General features: G+C 47.9%; 2 protein-coding genes across 3 annotated transcripts in view; one reads left to right on the forward strand and one right to left on the reverse strand.

Annotated features, from left to right (window-relative positions):
* LOC116954184 (NFX1-type zinc finger-containing protein 1-like) overlaps window positions 1-6867 on the reverse strand; it is a 70366-nt gene extending 63499 nt beyond the window's left edge. Inside the window, exon 1 of one of the 2 annotated variants that reach the window (XM_032974681.2) lies at window positions 6756-6867. In XM_032974681.2, coding sequence (XP_032830572.2) covers window positions 6756-6807 — 52 coding nt within the window. In that variant the 5' untranslated portion in view covers window positions 6808-6867. The remainder of the gene's footprint in view (window positions 1-6755) is intronic. The other variant, XM_076052169.1, reaches the window with a different exon arrangement.
* Window positions 6868-15743: 8876 nt separating this feature from the next.
* On the forward strand, window positions 15744-18823 carry RABIF (RAB interacting factor). The gene is made up of 2 exons (XM_032974850.2): window positions 15744-16007; window positions 18237-18823. The coding sequence occupies exons 1-2, from the start codon at window positions 15885-15887 to the stop codon at window positions 18492-18494; spliced, it is 381 nt and encodes a 126-aa protein (XP_032830741.1). The 5' UTR covers window positions 15744-15884; the 3' UTR covers window positions 18495-18823.
* The last annotated feature ends 270 nt before the right edge of the window (window positions 18824-19093 follow it).

Below are 19093 nucleotides of genomic sequence, written 5' to 3' on the forward strand. Positions count from 1 at the left end.
AGTACCCTTTCCCCTGGGGAGATTAGCTTAGCGCAAAATTGTGTTAACCCTTCCCCCCGAGTTAGGTGTAAGCCCATAATAAACAGTTCGGTGTGAGCCCCTATACAACTTGCTTCCACGTCGTTCTTCACACCTCGACACTTGTACGGGCGACACTTCGAGGTGTGCTCCGATCACGCGGCGCTCCAGTACGCGCTGCGTGTGGACCAGCCCTCCGGCCAATTGTCACGCTGACTCGAAATCCCGCAGGATTTTTAATTCAATGTCACATATCGTAAGGGTTCTCGCCATACAAACGCCGATGTCCTATCGCGATTGTCAGCGCCCGGAGAGGGCACTTGTTTTTCGGGTTTGGGTCATTGTCGATCGGCCGGCTTGACCTCCCCCTCCCCTCTTGTTGCATTTGCCACGTACGCGATGGGGGGGGGGGGGGGGACGGGTGACGTCCTTGTTGCACGGGATGCGACTTTGGGGCTGGACCACGAGGTGTGGGGACGCCGGCAAGCGGATGACGCATCCCTCCTTAAGTTGCGCCGGCGCGTCAGGGAGACCGCCGATGGCACGGCTCCGTGGGGTGTTAACTCGTTTGTCCTGCAGGGCGGGCTGCTCATGTCCTGGGATGGAGGATTGTGCCGTTATGCTACTGTTGTCCCTACCGCCCTGCGTGGCGAGGTTGTGTGGGCTGTGCATAAACGGCTGCTGCACCTCGAAGTGCAGAAGACGCTGGCTGCTCTTAAACTGGATTTTTATTGGCTGGACATGGCCTCCGACGTCGAGGATCTACTTAAGGGCTGCTTGCAATGTCCCCGGCAGAAGCCGCCGGTGAGATCCTGTTGCCCTCCGCTGCAATCCATCCAGGTGTCACGGGTAAATGAAATTGTTGCCCTCGATATTCTCGGGCCGTTTCCCGCTTCCGCGCATGGAAGAAAATACTTACTCGTGGGCGTTGAGTATTTCTCACGCTGGCCCATGGCTTGGTCGCTCCCAAATCAATTGGCGGTGGGTATTACCGAGGCCTTCTTCAATGGCTATGTTCTGGATAAGGGTGCCCCTGAGCACCTCTTGACGGATCAAGGCAAAAAAAAATTCCTCCAAGCTGCTGCGTGAAGTTTGCGATTTGCTGGGGACAAAAAAGGTAGACACGTCACCGTACCACCCGCAAACGGATGGCATGGTCGAACGCCTATACCGGACTCTGACCTCCATGTTGAGTCACTTGGTCAGCAAGTCACAGGTCGATTGAGACTTGCATAGTCCTGCGGTTCTTGCCGCTTATAGGATGACCCCTCATGCGTCCACCAGCTACTCTCCCTTCTTTTTGATGTATGGGAGGGAGGATGATCCTCCCATCGATGTCCAATTACAGGCCGCGCCCGCCCCGAAGGTGTCCAAAATTTCTGACTCGATTCGGTTCATGATCTCCGAGGCGCGGGAAGCCACCAGTGTTAACTCTCGGGCCAGGCAGCTGGCCAAATGTGGCCTTGTTTCCCTGTGCGATTGGTCGCCGGGGGACAGGGCCTGGTTGCATTGTCCGCAGGTGCCAGTGGGCACATCTCCCAAATTGCTGCAACCATGGAGAGGGCCGGTTGATGTGGTTTGAGTCATGCGGCCGCAGTCTGGCCAGATTCGGTTTGATAAGCGGAGCTGTTTTGTGCACCTCTCTCGTCTTAAGCCGTTTATCACGTCGTGTGAGTTTGTTTAATCTCCATATCGAAGGGGCCGAGTGTCAGGTGTGCCCGACGAGCTGGGACATGCGTCTGCCCACGCAGGTCCTCAGGAGAGTGTTTCTGTTCCTCCCCTAGGCACCGCGCGACTGATGCCTCGCACGCGGCTGCTCGTGTCAGCCTCGCGTGCTCTGGACGCCAAGGACCCGCTACTGCTCTTCGTGAGGAGCCGGCTTCGTTGGGTCGATTTCTTGTTCCCCCCGGCCCTCCCAGGGCGGTCGAACCCAATCCGTCTGGAGGACCGGCGTCACGGACTCGTTCAAAGACTCGAGTTGCGTGATCCTCGCGCATTGCACACTCCCACACCGTCATGGGCTGCCGCGCTCGCGTGAGTCATGGCGAGCATTTGGCTGATCCTGCTCGCCATCGAGCTCACGGGCGTTGTTACACGTTGTGGGTGGGAGATGTTGATTGTGGGGATCTCGTGCGGCGCGATTATTTGGTCGTTCGTTCGTTTTTTTTCTTTTTGTTCGGTGTGTATATATCGTATAGTTGGGTTGAGTAATTTATTGCATTGTTCTGTTTGTTGGAGCACACTTGTTGTTATGTTATGTATATTTGTACGTCAGTTGCTTCCCTGGGGGGGAGTTGGCAGCCGGGATGGCTGGAAGCTACGAAGGGGGGGGGGGGGGGTGATGTAGTGACTGTAATTGTGACTGTGTGGTGCCGGGCTTGCGAAGCCACAGCGGATAATGTGTTAACATTATGTGTAGCCCGCTTACGGGGGGGTAGTACCAGCCCTAGCGGGGCTTGGGTGAGCGCTGGTCAGCGCGGAGGCACCACGAGCAGTGTGCGGTGCGGACTCCCGGTGAGGGAGCGTCAGCCAGCCAGGGTTAAGTTGGGGAATGATACGCTGGCTGACCTGCTGACATGTGACCGGATGATATTGGAGGGGGGCCACTGGTGGACGGGGGCCGCTGGGCGGTCACGTGGTCTAAAAGAGCTCTTGGGAGCCTTCGAGAAAGAGCTTGAAAGATCTGGAAGGTGGGCGGGGCGAAGGGTGGAGCCAGCCCCAGCCCGGTGAGGTATAACGGGGCCCTGTGAGGGGCTCGGGGTTCTTCGTGTGCTGGTGTGGAGATCCACGTCGGGGAGAAGAAGCCTCTTGCCACGCGGTCCGGGACCCAGCTTGTGGTCCAGGCCGGGATAGGAAACCGTGTCTAGTTCTGCCGTAGCGTGGTTAGATGGGCATTCTATACCTGAGTATAGATTGTGTGATGTTAGGTTGAAGTTGCTTAATAGTGTTGCTCCCATGACGTCTGCGACTCAGTTGGACTCACTACATATGCGTTAGTGTATTAAAAAATAGAGCTTTTGGCATATTTTTTTAATGTTTCACAAAACCGCGGTGTATTATACATAATTAATTTGTCAACGGCTAAGCTCTCAACAAACGACAAGCCCTTGGTCTCACTAGCTGGCTTTTTAGTGCAGCTAATTTGGTTGTAAGGGCAGCTAGCTGGCAAAAATGGCAGCTAGCTAGTTAATTTATGTTAACAAGCTGAATTATATGGGCAGCTAGCTAAAATAAAGGGATAGCTAGTTACGGTAAGTCAAATAACGAACGGCTTGCCATATGATGCCCTTCAAAATGTCCTGTTATGCAGAATGAACTGACTTGTTGGTGAATATTGTATCATGTCACAGCATATTGTAGCATGCCAACCAGTGGCTCAGTTGTACAGAAGCACTGTACTCTCCGAGAGGCTCTCGTTTAAAGCATGCACTGTATGTACCAAGGGGCCCAGGTGTTACGCTCGATGTGTGCACCGAGGGGCCTGGGGGCCCTAGTGGTCAGTTCACGTTTTAAACACCAAGAGGTCTGGGGGGCCCTCACAATGTCAGCACTGAGGGGTCTGGGGGGCCCTAGTGGTGAGCTCACGCTATAAGCACCATGGGGGCCTAGTGGTCAGCTTGTGTTGTATGCACTGAGGGCCCTGGCATACAACTTCCTAAGGAAGTCTTGGGCCACACACTGTGCACGGCCTGAGGCTTGGAGGCCCCCTGGAAGTCCGAGGCCCCGGGGCACTGGCCCAAATGGCCCGCTCCATAATCCAGCCGTGCACTCACCTCCCCCCCACTACCTCCACCTGTCCACTCAGCAGTAAAAAAAAAATGTGTTAACCACAGTTAGTCGATCGGGAGGTCTCTTGTGGTGGGCTAAAGTGCAGGTACCTCACCCCCTGCTCCGAGACGTACAGTGAGGGAAAAAAGTATTTGATCCCCTGCTGATTTTGTACATTTGCCCACTGACAAAGAAATGACCAGTGTATAATTTTAATGGTAGGTTTATTTGAACAGTGAGAGACAGAATAACAACAATAAAATCCAGAAAAACGCATGTCAAAAATGTTATAAATTGATTTGCATTTTAATGAGGGAAATAAGTATTTGACCCCTCTGCAAAACATGACTTAGTACTTGGTAGCAAAATCCCTTGTTGGCAAGCACAGAGGTCAGACGTTTCTTGTAGTTGGCCACCAGGTTTGCACACATCTCAGGAAGGATTTTGTCCCACTCCTCTTTGCAGATCTTCTCGAAGTCATTAAGGCTTCGAGGCTGACGTTTGGCAACTCGAACCTTCAGCTCCCTCCACAGATTTTCTATGGGATTAAGGTCTGGAGACTGGCTAGGCCAATCCAGGACCTTAATGTGCTTCTTCTTGAGCCACTCCTTTGTTGCCTTGGCCGTGTGTTTTGGGTCATTGTCATGCTGGAATACCCATCCACGACCCATTTTCAATGCCCTGGCTGAGGGAAGGAGGTTCTCACCCAAGATTTGACGGTACATGGCCCCGTCCATCGTCCCTTTGATGCGGTGAAGTTGTCCTGTCCCCTTAGCAGAAAAACACCCCCAAAGCATAATGTTTCCACCTCCATGTTTGACGGTGGGGATGGTGTTCTTGGGGTCATAGGCAGTATTCCTCCTCCTCCAAACACGGCGAGTTGAGTTGATGCCAAAGAGCTCAATTTTGGTCTCATCTGACCACAACACTTTCACCCAGTTGTCCTCTGAATCATTCAGATGTTCATTGGCAAACTTCAGATGGGCAAATATATGTGCTTTCTTGAGCAGGGGGACCTTGCGGGCGCTGCAGGATTTCAGTCCTTCACGGCGTAGCGTGTTACCAATTGTTTTCTTGGTGACTATGGTCCCAGCTGCCTTGAGATCATTGACAATATCCTCCCGTGTAGTTCTGGGCTGATTCCTCACCGTTCTCATGATCATTGCAACTCCACGAGGTGAGATCTTGCATGGAGCCCCAGGCTGAGGGAGATTGACAGATCTTTTGTGTTTCTTCCATTTGCGAATAATCGCACCAACTGTTGTCACCTTCTCACCAAGCTGCTTGGCAATGGTCTTGTAGCCCATTCCAGCCTTGTGTAGGTCTACAATCTTGTCCCTGACATCCTTGGAGAGCTCTTTGGTCTTGGCCATGGTGAAGAGTTTGGAATCTGATTGATTGATTGCTTCTGTGGACAGGTGTCTTTTATACAGGTAACAAGCTGAGATTAGGAGCACTCCCTTTAAGAGTGTGCTCCTATTCTCAGCTCGTTACCTGTATAAAAAGACACCTGGGAGCCAGAAATCTTTCTGATTGAGAGGGGGTCAAATACTTATTTCCCTAATTAAAATGCAAATCAATTTATAACATTTTTGACATGCGTTTTTCTGGATTTTCTTGTTGTCATTCTGTCTCTCACTGCTCAAATAAACCTACCATTAAAATTATAGACTGATCATTTCTTTGTCAGTGGGCAAACGTACAAAATCAGCAGGGGATCAAATACTTTTTTCCCTCACTGTATAGTCAGCGCGGAAGCGTAGGCCAATGTATCTTCTAGGTGGGGCTGTCGAGAGCTCTGTCGAGCGCAGGACCCCGTCTGCGAGCAGTGGCGTGAGTGAGCTATTGCCTTTACCGTGACCGCCTTCGCCGTGGCGCTGTGAATACGTTGGGCAGAAAATACTTTAACAAAACACACTCAAATAGATTGGCAACTTACTTTCTGTACTGCCTGAACACTTATTGTAAATTAATGAACGGAATAAGGTTCTACGTCTGTGGGACGGACAGGACAGAGGACATGTTTTTCTCTACTCAAATGTGCAACGGGATTTCCACTCCTGTCTGCAACAGCACCCCTAAGACAGCGGTGGAAATTCCATATTCCCACTTCCGGGGCCAGTTTCTCCGTAGGCTGACCACTGTTGATGGCCAACAAAGCAACGCCAAATGGATTCCAGATGCGTGATGGGCAGACCCAATCCCCCTGACCAGGATTTCAACTCAAAAACCTTCCGACTGTGAGATGAGCCACAATGCGGCATGGCTGCGTACACCTAAAAAGACATGGGGCACGCACAGCTCTTTATTCAATCCACCGCTGGATGAGAGCCCCTCTTGGGTGGCGAGGGTCATAATTGACTTGACCACGGTTGGTCAATGCGGGTTGAAGGAGTGAAGCATAGATGTGTCAGCAGAGAAATACAGTACAGTACAGCATTACCCTCTGCTGTCCAGCACGAAGTGTACTCTATAGTCAAGTCTAAAGCAACTGTCTCATGCACAGTGGTCACCCATCCGTAGTGTAAAGTCAAGTCTAAAGCAACTGTGTCATTCACAGTGGTGACCCATCCGTAGTGTAAAGTCAAGTCTAAAGCAACTGTCTCATTCACAGTGGTCACCCATCCGTAGTGTAAAGTCAAGTCTAAAGCAACTGTCTCATTCACAGTGGTCACCCATCCGTAGTGTAAAGTCAAGTCTAAAGCAACTGTCTCATTCACAGTGGTGACCCATCCGTAGTGTAAAGTCAAGTCTAAGGCAACTGTCTCATTCACAGTGGTCACCCATCCGTAGTGTAAAGTCAAGTCTAAAGCAACTGTCTCATTCACAGTGGTCACCCATCCGTAGTGTAAAGTCAAGTCTAAGGCAACTGTCTCATTCACAGTGGTCACCCATCCGTAGTGTAAAGTCAAGTCTAAAGCAACTGTCCCATGCACAGTGGTGACTCATCCGACCACTGATTTGCTCACGAGATCGGGCGCATTGCGGGCGACGTGGCCGCAGGCGGTGGGTGGAGGGCATCGCTGTGGTGGCGAGATGTTAACTCCCTCGCCTGGTGTACAGGAGGTCGTGGATTGGATCCCAACCCCGACGCCTGCTGCTGCTGTATATTTGTAGTTTCCGTGTTCTCCCCGTGGTCGTGCGGATTTCTGTCCGGGCCCTCCGGTTTTTCCTTCCACGTTTAGAATCAACGTGCGTTTGGAGTATTTGGCTGCTACACATTTCCACGCGATGAGCCACTTCGTTGAGCTATTATCTGAAAAGGAGATATATAGCGCAGTGGGCCCTTACCCCGTCAAATAAAATGTAGTGTAATAGGTACGAGCAGGCCATTGTGCATCTAGTGCAGCAATGCCCGCGTCTCGGATGCCCACGGTTGCAAGCGAGAGAAGAATCAACTCCGCCTCCGTGCTGATACAAGAACCGTGCGCTCCATCTCGCTCCGCCACCGCCTCTGTCCGCGTGTGACGACGGGGGGGAGGGCAGCGTCGTTTCAATTCCACGCGACGCGCCACTGTCCCGAGCCTCTGGGACGCCGGCAGAGACGAAACGACGAAGCGTCAATATCACAGCCAAGAGGACGTGACTCAGTGTGGGGGGGGGAGAGAAGACACCCGCAGGCGCCCACGCACCGTGTATATATATAGTGTGTATATATAGTGCTGACAGTGCGTACGCAAAGCGTAGATGCAGGGGAAGAAACACCGCGCTGTTAATACGTAAGGATAACACACACGGGTCTGTTTCAGCAGCAACATATACGTTAAAACAAATGTTACCACCGTCGCCATTATTATTCCCCCAATTTCATCCCGATTGTGCTATCAATAGAGCTGGAATATTGCTCCATCAAGTGCACAACCAGAGTTGATGTGATGGCTAATTATTTGTGCAGTCATTGGTGATTGGCCTGAGACCATAAACTCACCAAACTTGGGATAATCACGTGCCACTGCGCGGATGACCCACGGCTTCCTTCCGCATTTGTCTCAGCTTGGCGTGGCCCATCATAATGTGAGTGTGACCGGTCATCATCTAGACCATGTGCCTATTAAAGCAATGCTGCTAGAAAAATAATACATTGATCCTGAGAGCTAATGAGGCTGATGGGCCTAAGCATGCCTTTTTTTAAATGCTGAAACAAATACACGTCTGTTAATTAATGTATTGTTTTCTACAAATAAACTAAAACAGCATGCATTGCATGTTGTACAATATGACTGCGGTATTCATAATAATATCCGCTCTGTGCAGCTTTTGGGAGTGACACATTGTAACGAGATTACCCAAGACAGTTAACGGGAATCCGAGTAATCTGATTACTGTTACTGAGCATGTGGACGTATTGGCGGCACACCGGTGCAACATAACAACACACTGGTCCTCGTAAAACAGTCTGACGACGTCGCTGTTGCACCCTTGAGTGAGCTGCAGGACTCTCCATTAGAAGTTGCCTTCGATTTCCCATTCGAACGTGTGACATGAGTCGTAATTTTGACTTTAAACTTTCGTGACTGCAGGAATTCATATTCTATGGTTCTTTCGGTAAAACCACGTAGATAGAAAAAATAATAACAATAAAATAATAACTATTTAAATAAAGTGAATACAAAGTTATAGAAATATCACGACGTTTCGATCGCAACACAAGCGGTTGTCATCAGGAACAGGGAGGTTAGCCTCTGAGGGCAAGCTGTTTATAAAGGATTAGAGATGGGCAGGAAAGCTAATGTTAACGTAGGAGAAAGCTCTGACACCGGCAGTAGGTCTACACCAATCAGAGAGCTGTTTATAAAGGTTTAGAGATGGGCGGGGCAGCTAATTTTAATGTAGGAGGCTCCGACACCGGCAGTAGGTCTACACCAATCAGAGAGCTGTTTATAAAGGTTTAGAGATGGGCGGGGCAGCTAATTTTAATGTAGGAGGCTCCGACACCGCCAGTAGGTCTACACCAATCAAAGCATTGAAGCTCGCTCCACACACCCACACTGCTGACGGTGGAGGTGGACAAGAAAAGTCAAATCAAGTCATGACCCAAAGTGGTTGATGACATCTTTCCAATGATTGCTGGGTTTAAAACCATAGTCTCGGTTGAAATTGTGTCTGTATATATGTATGGCTTCGTGAACAAATCTTTGTTGATAGCCAGTCGGCTTGCAAAGTACCATTGTCTTAGAGAAATCAATTTCATGTGAGCCAGCCGCATCAAAGTAATGATCAGCCACGGCAGAAGTATTGGTCCTGCCGTGTTTCGAACATGTTCGTGAACATAAGGCAGGCCGACTGGCTATAAACAAAGCTTCGTTCACGAAGCCTTCCATATATACAGACACAATTTCAACCGAGACGACGGTTTTAAACTCAGCAATCATTGGAAAGATGTCAACCACTTTGGGTCGTGACTTTATTTGTGTTTTCTTGTCCACCTCTGTCAGCAGTGTGGGTGTGTGGAGCGAGCTTCAATGCTTTGATTGGTGTAGACCTACTGCCGATGTTGGAGCCCTCTCCTACATTAACATTAGCTGCCCCATCCATCTCTAAATCTTTATAAACAGCTCTCTGATTGGTGTAGACCTACTGCCGGTGTCGGTGCCCTCTCCTACATTAACATTAGCTGCCCCGCCCATCTCTAAACCTTTATGAACAGCTTGCCCTCAGAGGCTAACCTCCGTTCCTGATGACGACTGCTTGTGTTGTGATCGAAACATTGTGATATTTCTATTATTTTTTATTCACTTTATTTTCATGTTTATTATTTTATTGTTATTATTTTTTCTATCTACGTGACTTTACCGGAAAAAAACCCCCATAGAATATGAGTCTTAATCTTTTGATGTCAATGTCCGCCGAGAAATTATTCCGGAAATGAATCGAGGAACCGTCTGACCACGTCTCGGCCATGAGAAGTCAAATCTGACTTTGGAACACGGAGCAGTCAATCGCCATCAGGGCTGCGTGCTTCCACACGGCAATGGACTGTGAAGCTTCGTGTTAGCCGCTCGTATACATTCGTCTTCCGACCACTTCGGCTGATTTTGATGCACACCCCGCAATATTTTCTGACCGGATTTGCGAATCGCGGGAAAATTTAAAAAATATTGAAGAAAAAATGTGTTTTTTTTTTTTTTAAATCGCGCACGAGTGTACCGCCAATACGTTCATGTTCCGGCCAATTAATTTTACGTGGCAATGGCCATTGCACACACGCGCCTTGGATGGCAGATGCCAGATAGCCGCCAAATTAATTACTAATAAAAAACATTTACTTGATTTTTGGTTTTGAGGCATTGTTGTTGAGTGTGTTAGTTAGTTAATTGTGCTCCTGCACCCCTACCAATGCAACAGCAGCAAAACATAATTTGATTTAAAAATGATTGCTTTGATTTACAGTATATTTATATGTGTAAAGATGATTCGAAGAGCACATTTGAAGGAGGATATTATTGTAACAGAAGCTCAGGCTAGTTAAGAGAAAAGTGTCCAATGCAAACGGAACATACTAAAAAGCATAGACGAAATAAATACAAAAACTCAACACTTTTGTCAACAGTAATGCCTTAACTGAAAGGAAAAAAACATATACAGTACTAGGTCACCTATGGGTCAGTTGTTCCTCTGCTATCAAATGTGGTGAGTTTTTGTCATTTGTGCTTGCGAACATTAACACAGTATCACAAAAATAAGTTAACACAAATCCACGGCTCATACCAATATTCTCCGAACTATTGGCGATCGGTGATGATTCAGGTTTGTTAGCTGTGACCTTGGCGCACTATTGCAGCTTTCGGCAATGTTAATACACCGAGCCTAGGATTAAGGTGAACTGCTAAAACGAAGTTGACACCACTGGTTTTCGACACGGGGTTCCTGAATGTTTTATTTTTTTAATCACCGATGCCAGTGAGAATGTGGAGGAGGTAAGCGGGCGTCTTTGTAAATTTAAGTGGTCATTAATTAGGACCCAATTTCTATAGAAAGGGGCCCTTGCCTTTAAACAATGGGCAGTTCTTCTGCATCGGTGATGACACACCGAATGGCAAAACGGATCCTGGGTTTTGCTTGCGTTGGAACTAATGATGCTGATGAGACGCGCTCCTAGAACGCAGAATGAGTTGTGTGAAATAAGTAATATTAAAAAAAAAACGTTTTTTTTTAAACACGCTTTCATGAAATGTACCGTACGAGTAATGGAAGAACTCCACGACTCCAGGACGTGGCCCCGAAGCTTGCCACAACGTAAGGGGACCGTGGCCAATTACAGCCAACGTCAGTTGACAGTGGATAATTAGACGCAAGCAGAAACATAACAAAAAAGAATGTTTAAAAAATATAATTAAAATGTTTTTTAATGATAGAATATAGTATTGTCATCAGTATAACATGAGTATACCAAGTTTGCAGTCGATACCACACTGGGAAGTGGGTTAAAATTGAGTTACAATATTTGAGGATACAACAACAGAGTGATTTAAAGCTTTCGTGACTGCAGTAATTCATATTCATAGCTCTTTCGGTAAAGTCACGTTGAAGGGATACAATAAAATAATAAAATATATCTAAAACAATAAAAATTCTCACGTTTCGTGAGAATTCTCACGACGTTTCGTGAGAATTTTTATTGTTTTATATATATTTGATTATTTTATTGTTTCCCTTCAACGTGACTTTACCGAAAGAGCTAAGAATATAATAACAACAACGGAGTGAGTTACTAAAAAAGCGCGTAATCAAATACGTGCATGCAGTGCTTCATGTGAAGGGAAAAATATGGGAAGGGGACATTGACGTAAAGAATTCAGGAGGTTGTGGAGGGGTCTAGAGACGACCCTTGCCTCAGCATCTGGGTTGCGATGGGACTGCTCAAACCCACTTAGGAAGTGCAGTGACCCGCACAGCCATTCTCAAAATCCACTGCTGGATGAAGGTCGCCCTACGCTGCGAAAGCTCGTGTGGGAGTGATTTGTCCATACTTCACCACGCGGTTCAATGCGCGCGGGGGTGGGGGGGGGGGGGGCATGTGTAAAGATCATCGACGTACCGTACAACAATTGATGTTGCTGCAAGTGCTCTCTGCTGCTCATTACCATGTAGCCCGGTCTCGCGCCATCTATGGCACGGTGGTGGTGGTAGCCTCTCCAAGCAGTTATCAATAATTGTCATATGATTGGTTCTTTCGGTAAAGTCACGTAAAAGGGAAACAATAAAATAATAAAAATATAAAACAATAAAATTCTCACGACGTTTCGACTGCAACACAAGCAATCATCATCAGGTGTGAAAAGCACAGCAAGAAAATTTGAAAAAAATTGGAAAAACCGCCACTTTTTTTAAAAAAAAATTCTTGCTGTGGTTTTCACACCTGATGATGATGATTGCTTGTGTTGCAGTCGAAACGTCGTGAGAATTTTACTGTTTTATATTTTTATTATTTTATTGTTTCCCTTCTACGTGACTTTACCGAAAGAACCAAGAATATGAATCCCTGCAGTCACGAAAGCTTTAAATACATAATTATCATCTTTATTTACACTGGAGGAATCCGATGAGCTATAGAAACATGCGTTTAGAGTATTTGGCTGTTGTACATTTCCACATGATTGCATGCCTCTCCCCATGGTCGCGTGGATTTTTTAAATCTGGTTCCTCCGGTTATTCCCTCAACATTAAGAAACATGCGTTTAGATTGATTTGAAGCTTTCGTGACTGCAGGAATCCATACTCTTTGGTTCTTTCGGTAAAGTCACGTAGGTATAAAAATAAAACAAAATAAAAATGTTTCACGACGTTTCGATCGCAACACAAGCGGTCATCCTCAGGCGGAAAAAAATAATCCAGCAGTGGAACTGAACCAGCGAGAGAGCTGTTGCGATCGAAACATCGTGATATATTATTTTTTATCTTGTTTTATTTTTCTACCTACGTGACTTTACCGAAAGAACCAAAGAGTATGCGTTAAGATTATTTAGATTACATGGCTGCTATAAATTTACATATGACAAGCCGCTTCGTTCAGCTATCACTTGTGGTCAAGTCGCGTCTGAAAAAGAACTACGTAGCTCAGTGAGCCTTACATGGTAAAATAAAAGTTCATAGTTTAGTTTCTAAAGCGCTTTTTCACAGATGTCTAGTCGGGGCGGGTCAGAATGTAACAACAACAAATAATACAAAACAACTTTTGAAGTGCAAAGTATAGGAAAGGTTAGTAAATAACTAAGTACAGATAAATAAACTACGACTAAACTTTTGTTTATTTGACCAGGAAAAGGCCCACTGAGCTGCGAGTTCTTTTTCAGAAGCCACCTGGCCACAAATCCAGGCTCCAAAATCTGCCACCTGCCCAAACATTTATTCCTGGAATTGGCATCGATCTGCCTCCCGGAGACTCATTGAAGAGCAAATCCGGTAAATCTTTAACAGGATATTTAAGAAAATAAATTAGCTATGAAATCAATCAAACTAAAATCTCCCGGAATACCTTCAGTCAAGAGTGGGCAACCTTATTTGCGGGCGGCTGATTTTGGTCATCAGCAGATGCGTTAAGAATGAAATGGGGTAGAGATTGCAGGGGCAGACAGAGACGAGTTGCCAGCAACTGGCTCTGTAGCTAGAATCAAAGTGGACTGCGACAAAATCATCGATCCGGTTGATATTAGCGGATACAATTTTGTCTTATTACAGCCCCCCCCACCCCCAAGGCCAAATCTGGGCTGAGGTTTTTTGGTAAATTGGGAAACACGTACCTGAATATGTACCTGTCAACCCATACGGTTAACCCCCGTATTCTTGTACAGGGGAATTGAGTTTGCAGGTCATTACTGCGTACAGCCTTTTCAATATGGGCAAAACATTGTTTCTCCCTTGTGATGGGACTTTGTAGGATGAACCTTGACATTTATAAGGGGCATTTGGTGACCAATAAGGTATGAATTGGTCTATAACAGGGGTGGGCAATTTTTTTGACTCGCGGGCCACAATGGGTTCTAAAATTTGACAGAGGGGCCGGGCCACTCTGTCAAATTCAAAGTGCGCCATCTAACGGGGAAATGGGGGCATTGCAGGAGAAAGGTAAAATTTAATAATATTTGGACAAGTTCGGCGGGCCGGATTAAAAATCCCAACGGGCCGTACCTTGCCCATGTCTGGTCTGTAAGGTATGGCACTGATACGGGGTTGACAGGTATGGAAACATTTTTGCCCTATTTTCCGTTTAATGTTTTTGTAAGCGTATTTTTGTTTTTAAACAGACGGCTAATTATTGGGGTTGTCCGTGCGTCTGTCCCACTAATACATTCTCAGAAATGTTGAGAAATTAATTACAATCCATACTAATTCTGTACGCGCACGGAAGGAATTGAAACAATGACATCTTCGATTTAAAGCTTACGTGACTGCAGGGATTCAAATTCTTAGTTCTTTCGGTAAAGTCACGTAGAAGGGAAATAATAAAATAAAATTCTCTCGACGTTTCGGCCACAACGCAAGTAGCCGTCCTCAGGTGAAGAACGGAGGCTATTCTTCGAAACGTCGTGAGAATTTTATTGTATCATGTTGTATTTTTATTACTTCCCTTCTACGTGACTTTACCGAAAGAACCAAGAATATAACGACATCTTCGTTATTTAATGTTTCCTCCACCACCACCCCCGAAATTGGCGCCTCCACTTCAACTTGGACGTCCCAGGCGACCGAGGGCCTCGTTCAACCCTGGTAGAGAATTTCAGAGGGAATCGCATCATTCACAATCTTGAGGCCAACTACAATTTTACGAGGGACTTATCAGATCCCAGAAACCACATCAAATACAACGATACTGCCTCTTATATAAACTCCCACGAGACACTTAGCATTTTATTCCGTGTAAACACATACCTGCCAACCCCTTATCAGTGCTGCCTACCTATTACAGACCGATGCAGACCTTACTAAAGTCACCCCATGCCCCTTATAAAAATATCAACGTCCATCCCACAAAGTCCCATCACAAGAGAGGAACACAATGTTTTGCCCGTATTGAACCGGCTGTCCGCCGTAAGGACCTGCAAACTCAATTCCCCTGTACAAGGAAACGGGGTCTAAACTCTTTGGTTCTTTCGGTAAAGTCACGTAGGTCTAAAAATAAAATAAGTTAAATCACGTTTCGGGCGTCCGTCATCAGGTGGGGGCAACCACAGCAAGCAACCTGATGACGGACGCTTGCGTTGCGCCCGAAACGTCGTGATTTAATTTATTTTATTTTCTACCTACCGTGACTTTACCGAAATAACCAGAGTATGGATCCCTGCAGTCACGAAAACTTGAAATCTAGAAGGAGACGGGGGTTAAACCGTACGGGTCAACACGGCAAGCAGTGATATAAACTAAGAAGCCGTCACAACCCACAACTTTCATGAGAACCATACGCACAAAGTACGTGTGTGGTGAAACACCCGTTTATGAAACCAGCTGCAGTGGGAATGCAAGTGCCATGCCATAACACACAACACGTGGCGGAGGAAGTCTTCATCCAGCAGTGGATAGGCCATGGACAGAGATGCTTTTCCGCAACGCTGAACGGATCATTATTACTTACAGCTAACTTGACGATTTAAAAATAAATATAGCGATTTAATGGCGACGGCTTGGTGGGAGGGGGGGGGTCTTCAACCAGCAGTGGATCGACCAAAGCGGGTGACTGTGTGACGATATTAAGCCCTCGGGGTGAAAAAAAAACGCGTTCTCTGGGCACCCCGCCTCGCGGCGACCCGTAGCTTCCACGCACTGGAGGTGGGTGGGGGAGGATCACGAGCCCCACGAATCCCGTAGTCCACATAAGAGGGCGCGCGCGCGGAGGCAACCAATCAGAAGGTGTCATGGAGAGGGGGGTGGGGGTAGTGAGCGCGGCCTTATGCGTTGTAAGGAATGTGGTTGTGGCTGGGAGCGTTGCCGGGTTAACAGCGGGCCCCTGCTGTCGTGTCCGTCTCTCGCCCGTGGCCCCGTTACTCCCCCGTCAGACTACGGCGACGACGACGACGGCGGCGACGACGATTTGAAGGGAACCATTAACATTGTTGCGTGTGCCGATCGTCGCCTCGCGCGCACGGCCGCTCGTCGTACGAGCGATGGACGCGGAGGACCTGAGCGAGGTGCTCACGGAGGACGGCAGGAACGCGAAGGCGGTGCTGTGCCCGCGATGCGACTCGCAAGTTCTCAGGCCGCGCGCCGCCACCATCGTCCACAAGCAGGTTGACGAGCGACGTTCCGACGGCGCTACACCGCGAGAGATTGTCAGCTCTCCACTGATAGATTGTCAGCTCTCCACCGCGAGATTGTCAGCTCTCTACCGATAGATTGTCAGCTCTCTACCGATAGATTGTCAGCTCTCCACTGATAGATTGTCAGCTCTCCACCGCGAGATTGTCAGCTCTCCACCGATAGGTTGTCAGCTCTCTACCGATAGATTGTCAGCTCTCCACTGATAGATTGTCAGCTCTCCACTGCTAGATTGTCAGCTCTCCACCGATAGATTGTCAGCTCTCCACCGATAGATTGTCAGCTCTCTACCGATAGATTGTCAGCTCTCCACCGATAGATTATCAGCTCTCCACCACGATAGATTGTCAGCTCTCTACTGATAGTTTGTCAGCTCTCCACTGCTAGATTGTCAGCTCTCCACCACGAGAGATTGTCAGCTCTCCACCGCGAGATTGTCAGTTCACTACTGATAGTTTGTCAGCTCTCCACCGCTAGATTGTCAGCTCTCCACTGCTAGATTGTCAGCTCTCCACCACGAGATTGTCAGCTCTCCACCGCTAGATTGTCAGCTCTCCACCGATAGATTGTCAGCTCTCCACCGCTAGATTGTCAGCTCTCTACCACGAGAGATTGTCAGCTCTCCACCGCTAGATTGTCAGCTCTCCACCGCTAGATTGTCAGCTCTCCATCGATAGATTATCAGCTCTCTACCGCTAGATTATCAGCTCTCCACCGATAGATTGTCAGCTCTCCACCGCTAGATTGTCAGCGCTACCGCTAGATTGTCAGTTCTCCACCGATAGATTGTCAGCTCTCCACCACTAGAGATTGTCAACTCTCCACTGATAGATTGTCAGTTCTCCACCGCTAGAATGTCAGCTCTCTACCGCTAGCTTGTCAGCTCTCTACCGCTAGCTTGTTAGCTCTCCACCGATAGATTGTCAGCTCTCCACCGCTAGATTGTCAGCTCTTCACCGATAGATTATATCAGCTCTTCACCGATAGATTATATCAGCTCTTCACCGATAGATTGTCAGCTCTCCACCGCGAGATTGTTAGCTCTCCACCACGAGAGATTGTCAGCTCTCCACTGATAGATTGTCAGCTCTCCACCACGAGAGATTGTCAGCTCTCCACCGATAGATTGTTATCTCTCCACCACGAGAGATTGTCAGCTCTCCACCACGAGAGATTGTCAGCTCTCCACCGATAGGATTATATCAGCTCTCCACCGATAGATTGTCAGCTGTCCACTGATAGATTGTCAGCTCTCCACTGATAGATTGTCAGCTCTCCACCCCTAGATTTTCAGCTCTCCACTGATGGATTGCAAGATCTCCACTGCCAGATTGTCAGCGGCTCGCAATCTGAAGGTTGCGAGTTAAAATCCTCGTTGGGGGGGGGGGGGATTGAGGGCTTTGAATCGACCCATCATTGCATCGACCTCCGGGGTCAATGTAACGTCTGAGTACCCCGTTGTGGGAAAGTCAACCGTGGTTTTCCTATAGATAGACTCGGTCCCGCCACATTACCGTGGAATTTCCACCACTGGCTTAGGGCTGTAAATAGATGAGCACCACCTCTGACTTATTGGCTGTTTGAGCATGAAGACACTTTCCTTTGGGTGACCCTCCCTAACACACTGAACATTATTTAGTTTAATTCAGAATGAGTTACAAGGCAGCAAGTAGGTTGCTTACTTATTTGTTCTGAGTTTTTTAATAAAGTTATTGAAATCCAGTGCTGTTGATTCTTCACTGGTTTCCATGATTTTTACAGCTTTACGAGACACTCCACACCTTGATGGGTAATCACCAACTTCATCCTTGTTTCCGTTCATATGAGGTGATGATAGGGCATGTTTCTTAATTCACGTAATTCGTAGAGCACAAAGTGCCGTTTAACAGACATCGTCTCCAGTTGCTTCACAGTAGGGCTGCTGATATTTCTGTGTAATCCCAGTTAGATATTTTTGCAGGGTCTTGTCATTTTCAAATTTTGGGCCAAGATGCCCCTATGCAAAATTTGGTCTCTTCAGACGCCGTCGCGGGGGGGGGGGGGGGGGCATTTAAACGCCCACCCCCGAAGTGCGCGTCTCGCGCGCTCTGCCATTAATACACCTACTTGCATCAATTTGCATAAAGCGGTTTTGAGATGCGGAGTGTATCGAAGCGCTGTATGAACGCAAAGGTTATTACCATCATTGTTATAATTATCAGATGACGCTGCCAAGCATGAAGAAGTCGGCAGTGGCGGCGGCGGAGGGAGGAGTGGCGCCAGAACCGGAGCTCCTGAACCAGCACTGGGTGGTGAACGACATGTACGCCTTCGAGAACGTCGGCTTCACGCACACGCTCGCCGGGGCCAACGTCAAGTACCTGGCGTGCGCCGACTGCGAGGCCGGTCCCATCGGCTGGCACTGCCTGGACGACCGCAGCAGCTACTACGTCGCGCTGGGGCGCGTCAAACACGGTTGACGACGCGACGCGCGGCTCGGAGGGGGGGGGGGAAGATTGTAAACGGCCCGTCAGAGACTCTTGAGCTGAAAGTCTGCGGGGGTTTGAGTCTGATTAGCTTGCCACTTGCTGGTCCTCGGGGGGTTTATTGAATCGATGGCTTCAGCCCAGTAACGTACGACGGCACGGTCACCAGTGATTACATTTTGGCGGAGTGGCACGGATGTCAGAGGTTAGAGGCTGAGCTGGCACCGCTGAGATCTCGGGTTCCAATCGGGGCAGCTGGCTGTGGTTAAACCACATTCTCAAGTGCAGTAAGTTGATGGTCTCTGCCCGGGCATGAGTGACTGCACGGGAAAAAAAAAGCCTAAATTGGTTCCGTACTCAATTTGACTACAATTCCTGAAGATTAAAGTTTCAGATTAACTCATGAAACAAACATTGCTCTTTGTAGCAGGGTGGGTGGGGAAAAGTGCTGACCAGAGGTCCACTTGCAGGGATCTTGGAAATAGTTCTGTGGTATCCGCTTCCACAGGCCTTTCTCCCAAAAAGGAGGGTGGCATTGCTTTGTATGAAATTCAAATGGATACTTTGTCTTGTGACGTTGTGCCGAGATCACA

Source organism: Petromyzon marinus, chromosome 54 (assembly GCF_048934315.1).
Source record: "Petromyzon marinus isolate PM22_M1 ecotype Great Lakes invasive population chromosome 54, UKy_Petmar_22M1.pri1.0, whole genome shotgun sequence".
Taxonomy (NCBI): Eukaryota; Metazoa; Chordata; class Hyperoartia; order Petromyzontiformes; family Petromyzontidae; genus Petromyzon; species Petromyzon marinus.